The 17,641-nt window shown below is 50.4% G+C and overlaps 1 protein-coding gene across 1 annotated transcript in view; it reads right to left on the bottom strand.

Moving 5' to 3' along the window:
• Window positions 1-1,428: 1,428 nt before the first annotated feature.
• MACF1 (microtubule actin crosslinking factor 1) overlaps window positions 1,429-17,641 on the bottom strand; it is a 144,165-nt gene continuing 127,952 nt past the window's right edge. The window contains 12 exon segments of the mRNA XM_054395252.1: window positions 1,429-1,878; window positions 3,042-3,165; window positions 6,455-6,565; window positions 7,102-7,360; window positions 7,559-7,698; window positions 9,932-9,949; window positions 10,969-11,043; window positions 11,292-11,446; window positions 12,882-13,044; window positions 15,460-15,623; window positions 16,574-16,691; window positions 17,332-17,520. Of these exon segments, the coding sequence (XP_054251227.1) occupies window positions 1,619-1,878; window positions 3,042-3,165; window positions 6,455-6,565; window positions 7,102-7,360; window positions 7,559-7,698; window positions 9,932-9,949; window positions 10,969-11,043; window positions 11,292-11,446; window positions 12,882-13,044; window positions 15,460-15,623; window positions 16,574-16,691; window positions 17,332-17,520 (1,776 nt within the window). The 3' untranslated portion in view covers window positions 1,429-1,618.

The raw sequence follows: 17,641 nt of genomic DNA, 5'->3' as shown, positions 1-17,641 counted from the left end.
GACAAGCAGCTGTGCAGTTTTTTAAGTCCAGATTTTTCCTAGGAGCAGAGGTCACATCAATCTCAGCCTGCTTGGAAGTGGAATGACCAGTGGAGACAAAAAAAAAAAAAATTCAAATAAAAAATAAATAGGAAATAAAATACTAAAGAAGAGATGGGAGAGAAACAGCAATTCAGGAAGGAACACCTTGGGCTTGATGCTCTCCTAGGCTATGAATCTCCCCCCCACAAGAAGTCTCTTGCTGGATGTGAGTGATCCAGACCTGCAGCCTCACCACTGTGCTCAAGTGGACAACCCCCACCCCTCCTCCCCCCCCACAACCCCACCACCAAGCATTTCTTTTTTCCCCCTCCCCTTCCTCTTTAGAGCCCAACAGCATTTTCCAGACAGCACCAGGGCAGGGACCTCCGCTGGGAAGTGTGTGCAAATTTTTATTGAGTCAAACTCCTGCTTTCTTCAGGTAAAACCACAGAGCTTTAAAAAATAATAATTAATTATTAATAATAATAATTAAGAATGGAAACACAATTCCCCTCCCCAAGTCCCCCTCACCTCACGTTTCTCTGGTTGAGGTATTTGTGATTTACAAAAAAAAGAGTCTTAAAGAGAGTTCCTTGAACACTGGAGGAGGAGTTCAGGTTTTTGCTTTCTTAAATATAATTTCCCCTTGCTGAGACAGCAAAGTTAAAGAGTTTATAAAGATGCATTTAGGAAACAATCCTAAAAGATAAAGCAGGTTCACAACCCTGCACCGCGCAGAAATCCTATTTATAGTTTAGTTTTTCTTTACACTTTCACATCTTGACCTTTATTTTTATTTATTTTTATGGTTTTTTTGCTTCCTTTTTTTTTCTTTTTTTCTCCTATTTTTTCTATTTTTTCCTTTAATCTTTTTTTGCTCTTTTTTCTCCTTTCATCTCTCTTTTTTCCCCTTTCTAATATTTTTCCTTTTTAATATTTTTTCCTTTCTAATCTTTTTTCCTTTCTAATCTTTTTTCCTTTCTAATCTCTTTTTTTCTTTCTAATATTTTTTCCTTTCTAATATATCTCTTTTTTCCTTTCTATTCTCTTTTTTTTTTCTAATCTCTTTTTTCTTTTTTTCCATTTCTAATATTTTTTCCTTTCTATTCTCTTTTTTCCTTTTTATTTTTCCTTTCTCATCTCTTTTTTTTTAACCTCATATTTTTCTTTACTTTTCTTCCTTTCTCCCATCTCTCCTTTTTTTTTTCCTTTTTTTTTTTTTTTAATTTTTTTTCCCAGGCCCTTCTCTTAAACAAAGAGGAAGGGCACTGAGAGGTTATTTTTTTTTTTATCTACATAAATATTCACATGAAAAACTTACCAAAAAAACAAACAAACAAAAAAAAAAAACACCAACCAAAGCCCTCCCTCAAACCCCCCCCAAAAAAAAAAAAAGAAAAAAAAAATCCCAAACCAAACCCAAATCCACCCCCTCAAAAAAAATAAGGCAGCTTCATAACACAACTTTTCTTTTACACTTTTAACAATATAGTTTCTCCCATTTAGAATAAATATACATCCAATGCAGGGTTAAAAACTGGACACAGGTCGAGGTGGGGGAGGTGCCGCTCGGGCTTTCAGGGGGCGGGGTACAGTATTATCTTTTCGGGCCCGGAGTTTTTGGGGTGGTGGCAGTGGTCGTTTTCTTGGACATGGTTGGGATTTTGGAAGGTTTGGCTGCCCCCCGGCGGGAGCCTCCCTGCCCGCCGGCCGCGCTGCTCTCCGAGGTGTCGGAGCAAGCCGACTGCGTCTCCAGCAGGTCGAAATCGGAGGCGTCGCTTCCCCGCCGGCTGCTCGCCCGGCTGCCGGTTCGGCTGCCGGCGCGGCTGGTGGGACGACTCGCGGTCTTCTTGGGGTCTGCCGGGGGAGCAGAGACAGCTGTGAGCAGGAGGAGGAGGAGGAGGAAACAAAAAGAAGGAGAGGAGAAGGAAGGAAGAAGCAGAAGGAGAAAGAATAAAAAGAGGATGAAAAATAATAAGAGGAGGAAGAATAAAAAGAGGAAGAATAAAAAGAGGAAGAATAAAAAGAGGAAGAATAAAAAGAGGAAGAATAAAAAGAGGAAGAATAAAAAGAGGAAGAATAAAAAGAGGAAGAATAAAAAGAGGAAGAATAAAAAGAGGAAGAATAAAAAGAGGAAGAATAAAAAGAGGAAGAATAAAAAGAGGAAGAATAAAAAGAGGAAGAATAAAAAGAGGAAGAATAAAAAGAGGAGGAAGAAGAAAATGACTCCTCCCCATCCCAAACAAAAGAGAGCTGTGATCAGGAGGAAGACGAAGGAGGAATACGAAAGAGGAAGAAGGAAGATGTGCTCCATCCTCAGTAAGACACAGCTGTGAGGAAGAGGAGGAGGAAGAGGAGGAGGAAGAGGAGGAGGAAGAGGAGGAGGAAGAGGAGGAGGAAGAGGAGGAGGAAGAGGAGGAGGAAGAGGAGGAGGAAAAGGAGGAGGAAAAGGAGGAGGAAAAGGAGGAGGAAAAGGAGGAGGAAAAGGAGGAGGAAAAGGAGGAGGAAAAGGAGGAGGAAAAGGAGGAGGAAAAGGAGGAGGAAAAGGAGGAGGAAAAGGAGGAGGAAAAGGAGGAGGAAAAGAAGGAGGAAAAGGAGGAGGAAAAGAAGGAGGAAAAGAAGGAGGAAAAGAAGGAGGAAAAGAAGGAGAAAGAGTCTTCCCCAGCTCCAACATAAGAGAGCCATGAGAAGGAGGGGGATGATGATGATCCCCAGCCATGAGGAGGATGAAGAAGAGGAAGATGCTGATGATTCCTCCCCATCCCGAGCACCCAAATCCCCAGCACCACTGTGGCTGCTTCCAACCACCCACCCAACCCCCCTGAAACTGAGGGGGGGGTCCAGCAGCAAGACTGCTCCGTTCCCAAGCGTCTAACAAGGCAGCAGAAAACCCTCACGCTGGGAGAGCTCCACAGTGTTCCCTCTCACACAGAGCTGGCCACCAACCCAGGGCCAGTCTAAGAAGCAGCAAGAGTGGCAGCAGGAGGGTTTCTGAGGGGGGGCTTTGCCACCTAACTTACCTGCCCGACTGGTTTTGGCACCTGTAGAGACTGGGGAGGAGCTGTTACTGGTGTCCCCAGCCAGGGAGGTTCTGCTGGAGTGGAAGGTTGGTCGCTTCAGCTTGCTGCCCGCCGAGGGGGTGACCTTGGGAGGAAGCACACAAAGAGCATCCCTTAGGTGCCACCTTGGCAGGAGATCACCTCCCATGATCAGCACCACCTCAGCAAGAAGATTTGGCCACTGAAGGTGCATCCATCTGAATGGTCGAGGAGAGCCAGGAGCTGGTGCTTCAGCAGTGGTTTGGAGGTAAGAAAAAAGGCTGAAAATTGTTTTGTGGGTTTTTTTTGGGGGGGGGGGGGAGTGGGAAGGGGCAGACACAGCAGCAGGTTGTGTGCTGCGTGCTGGTGCACAGCTCTTTGGTGGGGGAAAAAAATAAACCAATCTTCAAAGCAAAGCTGAGATTCATCCACCTGGAGGAGGTGAGCATCAGCTGGGCTCCAGAGCTCCACAAAGAGAAGAGGACAACTTGCACAAAGGAGGGATTTAGATGACTGAACAGTTTTGGAAGGTCAATCAGAACGTCTTGAGGTGACTGAGAGGTGGAGGGACATCATCCTGGTGCTGATGTCCTGGGTGGGACTGTGAAGCCATCACCCAAGGGCAGACAAATTGGAGGAGTGAGGCACTGGTGGCAAACTGGAACACAAACCACAGAGAACCAGCTCTGGCTGCATCCTGAAACGGAGCTTTCCCAGACCTTTGAGATGTTGCAAACGCAGGCGGCGGTGAGGGGAACGCGGCACAAGAGGCAGCTCTGCTCCTGCTGCTGTGGAGGAAAGCCAAGGGGTGAAGGGGAAGGTGCTGGCCAGGGCAAGGGCACCCAGATCCAGCTGGAAGGGGCAGCTCCAGTTTCTATATCCCACCAAATTCTGGGGGCAGAGTTCCAGGAAAGTGACTGCTCATGGTGTCTCCTGGAGCTTGGGGGAGGCATTGCTGCAAGGCAGCCCAGATGCAATCCAGGGAGATGTACATTAGCACCAGAGGGCATCTCCCAAAGCAATTGCTGGAGGTTTCACAGAATCATGGAATGGTGTGGGTTGGAAGGGATCCCTGGAGATCATCCAGTCCATCCCCCCTGCTAGAGCAGGGCCATCCACAGCAGCTTGCCCAGGATCACAATGGCCAGCTGGGGTTGGAGTCTCTCCAGAGAAGGAGACTCCACAACCTCTCTGGGCAGCCTGCTCCAGGGCTCCACCACCCTCAAAGTAAATAAGTTTCCCTCCAATCCCTGTGATTTGGTAATTTAGGAAAAACTTGGGAATGCTGAAATGGCACAAAACTGGAGCTGCAGCAGGAGAGGGTTGGGGTGGGGTAGGAGAGGGGCAGCCGAGCAGCGGATTCCCTGGGAATCAAAATCCATTAACTCCTGATTGCGAAGGTTTCCTTTTCACCATCAAGAGATCACCAGTCTCGTCCTCCATCCTATTTTACAAACAAGCAGCAAGCAGCTGATTTAGAGCAATTCGGAGGTGGGGGTGGGAGGGGAGTGGTGGTGGTGGTGCTCCTGACCTTCTGCTGACTCCAAGCAGCTCCTTCTCTGGCGTGAAAGCAGCTCCAAGCGCGACGCCCTCCTCATCCCACCAACAACCACCCAGCTTATCCCTCACCACCCCTTCAACGAAGGGCAGGAATCCAACCAGGAGGAGGCTGAAACTTTCAGGAAGGTCAAAGCCTCTGCCCAAACTGCTCCTCCTCGGGGAGGAAGCATCAAGGGTGGTGACAGCTGGTGAGGGGGAGAGAGAGGAGCGCCTGGGCACGGTGCGGGCGGTGTGGTTACAGGGCAGGCGCTGGAGCTGATTCTCAAGTCCCAACTTGGCTCTTGGGTTTCAAAAGCCCAAGGGTGGCCAAACGTTTCAAGCAGCTCCAAAGCTGCTAAAGCTTGGACAAAAGTCCTTTTTTTGTTATGGTTTTGTTTCATTTGCTTTAAGCACAAGGCTTTGTCTGAAAGCAAAACAGAGCTTTTTTTTTTTTTTTAGCACAGCTCTGTTTCTTTTAAGCACAACTCTTTTTTTTAAGCACAGATTTACTTTTCTAAGCACAACTCTACTGTTTTTAAGTACAACTCTACTGTTTTTAAGTACAACTCTGTTTCTTTTAAGCATGACTCTACTTTTTTTTTTTTAAGCACAAATCTGCCCTTTTTTAAAAGCGGAACACTATTTTTTGAAGCACAGATCTGCTTTTTTTTAAGCACAACTCTTTTTTTAAAGCACAAATCTAATTTTTAAGCACAAATCTGATTTTTTCAAGCACAAATTGAATTTTTAAGCACAAATCTACTTTTTAAAGCACAACTCTGCTTTTTTAAAGCCCCACTCTGCTTTTCAAAGCACAACTCTACTTTTTTAAAGCACAAATCTATTTTAAAAGCACAAATCTGCTTTTTTTAAGCACAACTCTACTTTTAAAGCAGAAATCTGCTTTTTTTAAGCACAACTCTACTTTTTTTTAGCACAAATCTGTTTTTTTAAGCACATATCTACTTCTTAAGCACAAATCTACCTTTTAAAGCACAAATCTGCTTTTTTAAAGCCCAACTCTACTTTTTTTTTCGCACACCTCTACTTTTTGTTAGTACAACTCTACTTTTTTTAAGCACAAATCTATTTTTTTAAGCACACATCTACTTTTTAAGCACAAATCTACTTTTTTTTAAGCACAACTCAAACGTGTTTTAAAGCACAACTCAGTTTTTTTTAAGCACAACTCAATTTTTTTTTCTTAAGCACAACTCAATTTTTTTTTTAAAAGCACAACTCAATTTTTTTTTAAAAGCACAACTCAATTTTTTTTTAAAAGCACAACTCAATTTTTTTTTAAAAGCACAACTCAATTTTTTTTTAAAAGCACAACTCAATTTTTTTTTTAAAAGCACAACTCTTTTTTTTTTTTTAAAAAGCACAACTCAATTTTTTTTTTTAAAGCACAACTCAATTTTTTTTTTTAAAAGCACAACTCAATTTTTTTTTTTTAAGCACAACCCAATTTCTCAAAGCACTTTTTGCTTTTCCTTACAGCACGGTGAGGATGTTGGAGCAGACGACCTTCTAAAGCTCCCTTCCACCCTGAGCCATTCTTAGGATTCAGCCATTCCCACTTTGCCAGCAGGTCCCTGGGAATCACCAAGTTGTGCTTTGCCCTAAATTGATCTTTTTTGTTTGTTTGTTTGTTTTTTGTTTTGGTTTTTGGGTGATGAATCCAAGTTGGAAAGGCCTGAAAACCACTCCCAGTGGTGCTACCAAGCGCTGCTCTACCACGGGGCAAGCGTTAGGACTGGGCAGGGCAGCAGGAGTGCCCCAGTGCCCGCGGGGTGCCCACAGGGTGCCCGTGGGGTTCTGGCTGCTCCAGGGGGAGTTCCCAGGCCATACTCTACCTCTGCACCAGAGAGCTGCAGGTCGGAATAATCGAATCCCCTCAGAGGGGTGCTGGCTTTACTGTTTATCAACCAGGGTTTGTCATAACATCGAGAGAAGTGATGTGGAGTCTGTGAAATGGAAAATCCAAGGGAAGGGAAGGGAAGGGAAGGAAGAGGTGGAAGTGAGTGAAGGAGGGGAAAAAAAAAAAAAAAAAAAAAGGAAACGGAAAAGTATATGGAATGGGGAGATGGGGAAAGGACACTAAAATGATACCAAAACCAAACAGGGGATGTATAAATCAAAATAAAGAACTCAGGTGGTGAAATAAACCATGGTGGGTGAACGTGGTGGGAAGGGAGAGACGATGGGGGATGGCTTCTTGCTGCACGTGGCCTCAGGGACTTTCACCTGCATGGTGAGTGCTGGGGACTCTCCTGCAGAGCCACCACCAGCATCCAGCTTGGGCTGAAAAGCTCTCCCACCCCACCCATCCCACCTGGACAGCAGGTTCTTCCTGCAGACACCATGACTGTCTTGAGGAGAGCACAGTAGGTATCGAGCCCCCAAGCCCCAACCTTCCCTCCTGCAGCTCCTTGTCTCCCCAGGGTGGGTTTGGAGGTCTCTACAGGAGAGGAAAGAGGGAAGCTGCCCAGGTGAACCCCACCTTGGCTCCACTGGCTGGAGTTGCAGGGGAGGAGGGCATGGAGGCGCAGCTGTGGTTGCTCTGGCTGGCACTGGAACTGGATCGTGTCGGGGAGGCTGCTCGGGAGGACGGTTTGGACCTTCGGCCTCGCGATCGGAACGGAGTCATCCCCTGCGAGGCTCCCTCCGGCAAGATGAACTTCTCTCGCAGTTCAAGGTTGGTCCTTCCCCGGGCTGCAAGGGGCCAAATAGAGGAGAGATGAAGGTCATATGAACCCAACCTCATTACCAAGGCTCAGGAGCTTTGGGGGGGGTCACAGGACAGGTCCTTGCCATGCACCCCAAGCCCATCTCTGAGGGTAGGGGCATGGCAGTGAAGCATCTTAGGTGGACAACCCAGCCCCGCTCCTGGGCTCTTCTGATCCTTCACAGCCAGAGCAGGCAAGTTGGCAAGCTGGGTGAGAAGACCCCAGTTGTACAAAAGGCCAGGAGCTGCTTTACCTCTGCAGGGATCATTCTTCACCAGGAACTCATCCAGGGCCATCCATCCTCCACCCACACGAACCATGACCGTGCTCCGCAGGATACGGACCAGCCGCAGCTGCTGGGAATCCCCAAACTGCAGAGCCAAGGAACAGGTCAGACAAGGGGCACAGGACAAGAGGGCACTCAGCTCCTGCCCACAGCAGGCTGCACCAGAAGCTTTTACTCAGCTCTTGAATATTTCTGAAGTTTCTCCAGACAGGTTCTTCTGGAGTAAGGGCAAGCTACACCAATTTCCAGGAGATTTTCCTGCTGTGTGGTTTTAAGGTGATGCAACTATCCCAATCCTTGAGTTTTAAAGCTGGAAAGAGAGATTTGGGTGGTTTGTTGGTTGTTTTTTCTTTTTTATAGAGCAGCAAATGAGATTCTGGCATTTGATCTTTGGATGGCTTTGCTCAGCCAGGGTTGGAGTTTCCCCTTTCATCATGAAGGAAACAGAAGCTGGCAACTCAAACGACCCTCCTGGTGCAGCCCACGTGGGGAAGAGCTGATTCAGTGAGGCAAGCAGTGCTGTGTCACCACCGAGCCAGAAACCTCTTCTCATCAAGTCTGAAGTCCAGGGAACTCCACTGAGCCTCAGACTTGAGTCCCACCAGCCAGAAAGCCCCAGCCCCAGAGATCGCCCAGTGCGGATGTGTGGGTGAGCGCGGAGGGGTGGGAATCCAGGCAGGGATCCCACAGCCAATGGGGATTAGTGATTGCAAATGTTCATTAGTGATTGTCACCACCTGCCACATCAGACCAGTGCCCCCTCAAGCACAAGCATGAGGCTGAATTTTTTTTTGTTTAAAGCTTCCCTAAATCTCCTGAATAGCCAAACCCAAGGTCCTGGCTGCCCTGGGCACCGGGCGGGCAGCAGAGCCAGTGCAAGGACACTGGGAGCCTGGCTAAGCTCTGCAGCCAGGACTACAGAGGACTTGCTGTGATGAGAGAAGGGGAAAAACTTCTTTGCTGTGAGGGTGACAGAGCTCTACAGCAGGCTGCCCAGAGGAAAAACTTCTTTGCTGTGAGGAGCATCCTGCCCAGAGAGGTTGTGGAGTCTCCTGTTCTAAGAGATTCCGAATCTGGATGTGATCCTGAACAACCTGCTCTGGGTGTCCCTGCTTTTAGCAGGGGGGTGGATGAGATGATCTTCAGAGGTCCCTTCCAACACTCAACATGCTGGGATTTGGGCATTCAGCTGCTGTTGAAAATGTTTCTACAATCACTGCCTAAAGTGAAGGCAAAGCTCTCTTGGATCCATCCAACATGCAAGTTGGTTTCCTTTTGGGCATGGTTTTGGTAGGGCACCACCATTCCACATAAACCCTCAGGGGTTTCTATTGGAGGAGGAGGGGGGCAGTGGGCACATCCTAACAGCAGGTGATGCTCCAGTCCTGTTAACAAAGGAGCTCTGCCCCCTAAAACTGGCCCTGGCACACGCTGCACCATGTTGGGTCACGGCAATCCCAGGGATCCATGCAGGAGGGGTGAGCCCTGCTCCAGTTAGGAGTGACTCAGTAACTGGGTTTAGTCATCATTACACCTCTGGGATTAAAGGGATGGGTTTGGCATTCTCATTCCATGGTGACTGGGATCCAAAGCCACCCAGAGCCTGGTACAGCCCTCATGCAGGTAGCCCTCATGCTCTCAGCTGGGTTGGCTGTTCCCCAAAGGACAGTGCTGGGAACCAGCCCATCTGTATCCCCATGCTCCCCATCACAGGTGCCAGCATCGGCTACTGGTCACCATCAACACCCCCAAGACAGCCAAGAAAGGAGTCACGGAGAGAAAAACCTCTCCATTTTTATCAAATCCTCCTTTTCCCATTGAATTTCCACCTTTTCCATTGAATTTCCCTCTTTTCTCATTGAATTTTCCATTTTCCATAGAATTTCCCTCTTTTCCCATTGAATTTCCACCTTTTCCATTGCATTTCTCTTTTCTCATTGAATTTCCCATTTTCCATAGAATTTCCCTCTTTTCCCATTGATTTCCCCCTTTTCCCATTGATTTTCACTCTTTTCCCATTGATTTTCCTCCTTTTCCATTGAATTTTTCCTTTTCCACTGAATTTCCCTCTTTTCCATTGGAATCTTCCCCGTTTTCCTGCCCAGCTTAGTATTTTAATTTTTTTTTTTGGGGGGGTGGGGGTGTGGAGGTCTCTCCCAGCTTGGGCACATCCCTGTACCAGGCTCTGCTGAGCAGCTCTCCCAGCTCCCATCCTCCCACAGCCCCCAGAGGACAGAGCAGCAGCACAGACACACAAAGCTACATCTGTGAGAGAAAAATCAGAGAGGTGAGAGACAGCACCATGAGGCAAACTGTACCTGATTGCCGAGGAAGAACTACGGAGGGAGAGGAGTTGTGGAAGGAGGAGAGGAGGGGATGGGGAAAGAAAAGTTGAGAGGAAGAGGAAGGGGGAAAGAAAAACAAGAAAAACATTGCTGGGATTAACAGTGCAATAATCATGAAAACTGTTAACTGCAGGGAGTTAGAAACTGGGGAGGGGGTAGCTGGGGTGGGGAGGGGGTTTACACTGTTTGGGTGTCAGGTAGGAGGTGGTAGGGGGCACGGGGTGCAGCCCAAGAGGTGAGCGCTGCAGCTTGGCTTCTCCCAGCTGGAGTATCGGCCCTGAAAGCAGTGGGCAGGGAAGTGGGCAAGCTCTGCTGCCAGCTCTGCTGCCAGCTCTGCTGCCAGCTCCTTCCCCCAGTTCACCTCGGTGAAGGCTTTGCAAGGTAAACAGCCAGGCAGCTACAAAGAGATCCTGTGAGGAAATGATTCTCCCTGCCTGGGGAGCCAGCTAAGGAAAACACAGGCGTGAGGAACACTCATCCAGGAGGAGGACTTCAAGGGCAGCTGCTGGTGGAGTGAATGCAGCGTTTCACAGGGCTGCTGGAATGGCTGCCCCAGAACAGGGCCACTTTTATGCTCTCCTGCCTCAGGGAACGCCCTGGGGCCAAGGATGGTGCTGGGCAAACACCACCCAGCCACTTCCACTGGGAACTGGAGGATGAGGACTCCATCTCCAACAAGCCAGGCTGAACACCCCACTCAGTAACCCCACCCTGACCCCAGGTGGGAAGTGGGAGCAGGATTTGTGCCATCAGGGCAGCATCTGGCACTGCAGCAGGGCAGATAGAGATTGGACATTAGGACTGTGAGGGAGCTGAGACACTGGAGCGGGCTGCCCAGAGAAGCTGTGGATGCCCCATCCCTGGAAATGTTTAAGACCAGGCTGGATGAGGCCTTGAGCAACCTGGGCTGGTGGGAAGTGTCCCTGCCCATGGCAGGGGGGTTGGAGCTGGATGATCTTTGAGGCCCCTTCCCACCCAAGCCCCTCTGTGAGTCGCTGACTCTGCCTTACCCTGTACTTGTTCTCGCCGATCTGCTCCACTTGAAACCTCTTGGCACACTTGCACTGGGCCACTTGCCTGGTGACCTGCCACCACCAAGGAGAGAGGGGTAAGGGACCAGCATTTTGAGACCCTCCCCCAACATAAGGGCTGAACCCCAAAGCTAAGCAGCCCTTCCTTCAAAGCCATGCTAGGTGCTGCCAGTGCCGGGCGATCATTTTGCCTCAGCATTGCCGCCGTCGTTTTTTTTTTTGAGGGGGAGGGGGTTTTGACTCCCCCACTGCCAACCTGCAGTCTGAGCCACCCCAACAGCCTTCTTCTTTTGGGGCTTTACCTCATCCTCGATCTTGTCAGCATCAGTGGTGGGGCGGTAGGCATCCTTGTTGGGATGGAGAGCAGCCACGAACTCGTAGTAATCGATGTAGCCATCGCCATCGCGGTCGAAGATGTCAGCCACCGCCGTCATCTCCAGCTTCGTGGTGGGGAACTCTGGAAGGAGACAGAGAAATCAACACCCAGGGCAGGGACTGGGGATGCCACAGCAAGGTCTGCATCTTCTGGCTGCAGTTTTGGGCCCCTCACTCCAAGAAGGACGCTTGAAGGGCTTTGGAGAGGGTCCGGAGAAGGGCTAACGAAGGTGGGGAAGGGTCTGGAGAACAGAGCTGGGGAGGAGCAGCTGAGGGAACTGGGGGTGTTCAGCCTGAGGGAAAGGAGGCTGAGGGGAGACCTTCTGGCTCTCTACAGCTCCCTGGAAGGAGGGTGGAGCCAGGTGGGGGTTGGTTTCTTCTCTCAAGGAAGAAGTGATAGAACAAGAGGAAATGGCCTCAAGCTATGCCAGGGGAGGTTTAGATTGGACAGTAGGAAAATTTCTTTGCTGCAAGAGTGGTCAGGCACAGGAACAGGTTGCCCAGGGAGGTGGTGGAGTCCCCATCCCTGGAGGTGTTCATGAGAGGTGTAGACACGGGACCTGGGGACATGGTTTAATGGCCATGGTGGTGCTGGGTTGATGGATGGACTTGATCTTGGAGGTGTTTTCCAACCTAGTTTTGGGCTCCCCAGTTCAAGAAGGACAAGGATCTACTTGAGAGAGTCCAAGGGAGGGCTACGAGGATGATCTAGGGACTGGAGCACTGCCCTGTGAGGAGAGGCTGAGAGCCCTGGGGCTGTTCAGTCTGGAGAAGAGAAGGCTGAGAGGGGATTTCATAAATGTTCATAAATATCTGAGGGTTGGGGGTCAAGAGGGAGGGGACAGGCTGTGCTCAGTTGCACCCTGGGATAGGGCAAGGGGAAATGGATGGGATGGAACTCCAGCACAGGAGGTTCCACCTCAAGAGGAGGAGGAACTTCTTCACTGTGAGGCTCACAGAGCACTGGAACAGACTTCCCAGAGAGGTTGTGGAGTCTCCTTCTCTGGAGCCTTTCAAGCCCCATCTGGATGTGTCCCTGTGTGAGCTGTGCTGGATTCCATGGTCCTGCTCTGGCAGAGGGGTTGGACTCATAGAATCATAGAATCAACCAGGTTGGAAGAGACCTCCAAGCTCATCCAGTCCAACCGATCACCCAGCCCTATCCAATCAACCAGACCATGGCACCAAGTGCCTCATTCAGGCTTCTCTTGAACATCTCCAGTGATGGTGACTCCACCACCTCCCTGGGCAGCACATCCCAATGGGAAACCACCCTCTCTGTGAAGAACTTCCTCCTAACATCCAGCCTACACCTCCCCTGGCACAACTTGAGACCGTGTCCCCTCCTTCTGCTGCTGGTTGCCTGGGAGAAGAGACCAACCCCCACCTGCCTACAACCTCCCTTCAGGCAGCTGTAGACTCAACGATCTCCAGAGCGCCCTTCCAACCCCTAACATCCTGTGATGGTGGTCAAGGTGGCCATTTTACAAGGTAGTTCCAGGCAGGCAGGGACTTACTTGAGGCCAGGATGCCATCGATGAACTCCTGCCTGGTGATCTTCCCGTCCTGGTCCTTGTCGATGCGCCGGAAGAAGTCCATGACGCGAGACTTCTTGTGGTTCATCCAGCGCATGTACTTCTTCCGCCACACATCGAAGTCAAAGTTTGCAAACTCCTTCAGCTGGAAGGCAAAACCACCACAGTCAGAGAGGAAAACCCTTGAGGAGCACCACCCCCAGCTCTACAGCACCCCTCAGCCACCAGCCCGGCCCCCAGCCAAGCTCCCGACCCTAACGCCGCCCACCCGCCCTCCCTGGAAGGGCAATTTGCCTTTATCCAGATGAACCTCCCCACCCCCACTAACAAGAGGGCCACCTCCAAGTGACTTTGGGGAACAGAAGGACACACAGCTTAGCCAACAGCCACTACGTGGACCTCGCATCACGGAGCCACGGACAAGGGATGCAGCATCCCCCGCGCTGGGATGCGCACACAGACGCAGGGGGAGCAGCTACTGGCACACAGACACACACACAACCCCCCCTCCTGGCTCTGCTTGGGCATTTGGAGGATGATTCTTCACCTAACAGCTCACCAGGCTCTGCCCAAGAGGAACCCCCACTGCTGGCACCGTTCTGGGCACAGTTCTCCCCTCTAAAGCAGCCAAGAAGGGATTTCTTGCTCCTCTTCCAGGTACGACAGTGCCTGGGGCACTTCTCAGCTCTGCCAACCCCCAGCCCTGCAGCTCTGCCACCAGCTTCAGGTAAGCCACTCACCCTTCAGTTTCTACTGAACCCCCTTTTTATCCCCTCCCTTCTCCTAAAAGGACTCTTCCCTCAAAGCCCTCCCATAAAAGAATTCTCCTAAGAGAAGTCTCCTAAAAGGACTCCCCCTAAAAGGCCTCCCTTAAAAGGATTCCTCCTAAAAGGACTCCCCTGAAAGTCCCCTAAAAGGGAAGTGCCCTAAAAGGACTTCCCTGAAAATGCCCTAAAAGGACTCCCCTATAAGTCTCTTGAAGGACTCCCCTAAAAGCCCCCCAAAAGAATTCCCCTAAAAGTGCCCTGAAATGACTTCTCTAAGAGGACTTCCCCTAAAAGTCCTCCTCTTAAAACCCTGCTAAAAAGACTCCCCTAAAAGTCCCTTAAAGACCTCCCTTAAAAGCCTCCTCAGGACTCCCCTAAAAGTGGCCTAAAAGGACTCCCCTAAAAGTACCTTAAAGGACTCCCCAACCCCACCAGCTCACCCCAATTTTTAGCACTTGTTTGGTTATTTTTTGGGATTGAGTGGGTTTGGTTTTTTTTTTTCCCCTTTTTTTTTGGGTGGGGGAAGGGTCCCTAAACATATTTAGGAGTTGAAAGCCACAAAGAAATCAAACATGAAAACGTAGAAACTGAACTGAGCTACAGCAAAAGCAACAAAAAAATAAAGAAAGAAACCAACCAAAAAATAAAAATAAAAATCAAACCACTCACTTCTGGGCATAGCTGCTTTTGATAAGCATAAATAAAACAAAAACAAAAACAAAAACAAATCCATTAGATTTGGAAAAGAGAAGAGGCAGAAGTTGTTAAACTGAGTACTAGGAGTAAGGCCAAGGGCTGGCTGGCACCACCTTGACACACACCAATTGCAAGGGTGGAAAGGGATTCATTAAGGAGCAGTTAATGACAGAAGCCTTCACTTTTTAGCAGTTCAAAGAATGTTAGGGGTTGGAAGGGACCTCCAAAGATCATCCAGTCCAACCCCCCCTGCCAGAGCAGGGTCACCTAGAGAAGGTCACACAGGGATGCATCCAGGTGGGTTTGGAATCTCTCCAGAGAAGGAGACTCCACAACCTCTCTGGGCAGCCTGCTCCAGGGCTCCAGCAACCTCACAGTGAAAAGTTGTTCCTCATGTTCCTGTGAACCTCCTCTGCTTTAGCTTGCCCCCAGTGCCCCTCGTCCTGTCATTGGACATCACTAAGCAGAGTTATTTTTTGGAGGTTTTGGGTCTCTCAGTTCCAGAAGGACCTCAGGGGACTGCTTGAAAGAGTCCAGCCCAGAGCCCCAGAGCTGCTGCAGGCAGTGGAACATCTTCCTGTGAGGCCAGGCTGAGGGAGCTGGGGCTTGGAGCAGAGGAGCCTGAGGGCTGCCCTCATTGCTGGGCATAAAGATGTGCAGGGCTGGAGCCAGGCTCTGCTCAGGGATGGCCAAGGACAGCACAAGGGGCTCTGGGGGCAAGCTGGAGCAGAGGAGGTGCCATAGGAACAGAAGGGAAAACTTTGTCCCTGTGAGGGTGACAGAGCCTGGAGCAGGCTGCCCAGAGAGGTTGTGGAGTCTCCTTCTCTGGAGACTTTCCAACCCCACCTGGATGTGTTCCTGTGAGACCTGCCCTGGGTGGCTCTGCCCTGGCAGAGGGCTTGGACTGGATGATCTCTGGGGGTCCCTTCCAACCCCTACCACTCTGTGCTTCTGTGCTCTGAAAGGCAGCAGGGACCATCTGCAGGCAAGTCAAGAGGTGACACTGATTCAAAGCACTTCTCACACCTCTCTGGTGAGCAGCCCTTGGGGTCCCAGCATCCCCCTGGCCCCCTCCCAGAGCAGTTGGTGGCCATTACCTCCTCCAGTCTGTCCAAGGCATCGTTGAGCTTCCGCTGCCGCTCCAGAGCCAGCAGCCAGACCTGCTGCCAGCGCGCGGAGAGCTGATTGATCCGAGGGTTCTTTGTCTCTGACTGGGGGATAATGGGCATGCTGGGGGGGGCAGCCTGACCCAAGGATTTTCCTGGGGGAAAAAAAAAGGGAGAAAAGGCATTGTTGGAGGTGGTGGTGGTGGTAGGGTTAGCAAGCCCAGGAAGGAGCAGCAATGAAATCCAGTTTGTTTCTCAAACAGCAAACCTCCCACAGCCTGCCTGGCTGCTCTGCCAAGGGATGTGGTGTCCCCAGGGAGGGCAGGGTGACAGATGGCTCTACACCCAACACACCCCTCCCAGTGCTCCCCCTGCTCTTGGGAATTCACACTGCTTGGCAAAGACCTTGAAGATCATTGAGTCCAACAATTCTCTAACTCTACCAAGCCTGCTGCTAAGCCATGGCCCTCAGCACCACATCTCTGCCTCTTGGAAACACCTCTAGGGAAGGGGATTCAGCTACCTCCCTGAGCAGCCTGTGCCAGGCTTTGAGAGCCCTTGCACTCAAGAGGTTTCTTCTAGTGACCAACATAAACCTCCCCTGCTGCAGCTTAAGGCCATTTCCTCTCATCTTCTCACTTGTTCCCTGGGATAAGAGACCAACCCCACCTCACTCCAACCTCTTTTCAGGGAGCTGCAGAGAGCCAGAAGGTCTCCCGTCAGCCTCCTTTTCTCCAGGCTGAACAGCCCCAGTTCCCTCAGCTGCTCCTCCCCAGCCCTGTTCTCCAGACCCTTCCCCAGCTTTGTTGCCCCTCTTTGGACCTGCTCCAGCACCTCAATGACCTTCTTGGCATGAAGGCCGCACTCCAAACAACCCCCAAAGCCTCCTCACTGCAGAGAGAGGAAGAGCAGAGCAGGCTCAGCAGAAGCTTCCCCCCAGCAGGAGGTTTTGGGATTTTTTTCCCCTCCTGAGATCTTTCAACCACCTTCCTGGTGCCTTGCCAGTGCAGGATGCCTCCTTAATTGATAATCAAAGCTAATGAGCCTCATTTCCTCCCATCACAAGCAGGTTTCACCCAAAGCTGTGTATCAAGAGGAGCCTCACTGTTGCTGCGGGACTTCTCCATGAAGGGTCCATGAGGGGGCTCAGAGGCTTTCCTCTTGTAGGTCTTGGTGACCCTGTCCACATCTGGCTGCTTCCTTGTCATCTCCTCCATGAAGGACTGTCAAGACACAGGAAGGAACAAGGGAAAATGTAGCAGTTTGGAGATGTTTTTCAGTCTGCTGTTGCTCCAGGTGCTCACTGGGGTGTGTCAAGCCCATGAAAGGGATGTGAGCACCCAGCACCAGCCTGGGAGTTTGGGGCTGAGCTGTTCCACACTGCTGGATTGGGCCTGCAGATCTGTAGATTCATGGAATGGGTTGGGTTGGAAGGGACCTTAAAGATCATCCAGTTCCAACTTCCCTGTCATGGGCAGGAACATCTCCCACCAGTCCAGGTTGCTCAAGGCTTCATCCAACCTGGCCCTGAACACCTTCAGGGAGGAGGCATCCACAGCCTCCCTGGGCAACCTGTGCCAGTGTCTCACCAGCCTCACTGTCAAGAACTTCTTCCTGATCTCCAGTCTCACTCTCCTCTCTTCCAGCCCTAAGCTGCTGCCCCTTGTTCTGTCACTAGAAGCCCTACAAGATGCTGGAGTCCATCCCCTGGGCTGGCTTTGATCCCAGGTGACAGCTCCAGTGGGGTCACACATTGTTTTAATGGGGACTTCCAAGAGAATTCAGTGATTCCTCCATGGAGAGGCAGGAATGAACCTCCCTGCCCCTCTCCCAAGTGCCTACCATGTTCAGCACTGGGCTCACCTGGTGCTCCGAGATGAGGGCTTTGACCTGATCAATATTTTGAGGCATGGGCTCCTGGTCCCGCTGGATCAGGGTTGTCTCAGCCCACTGGATCCAAGCCAGCAGCTCCTCCAGGAGCTCTGCATTTGCCACCAGTTCAGAAAGTGCAGATTCCAGTCTCTGCTGGTGCTGCTTTGCCCATGTGAGAACCTGTTGGAAACACAGAGACAACCATCAGCCTGCTGTGGGAAACCTGAGGCTGGAGCCAACACCACATGGACCATCCCTGGTGCTGGGATCCACCACCAGCCTGGAAACCAATCCAGGGGGA

Source organism: Indicator indicator, chromosome 33, assembly GCF_027791375.1.
Source record: "Indicator indicator isolate 239-I01 chromosome 33, UM_Iind_1.1, whole genome shotgun sequence".
Lineage (NCBI taxonomy): Eukaryota > Metazoa > Chordata > Aves > Piciformes > Indicatoridae > Indicator > Indicator indicator.
The sequence above is the reverse complement of the archived record's forward strand: the minus strand, read 5'-3'. Positions and strand labels throughout refer to the sequence as shown.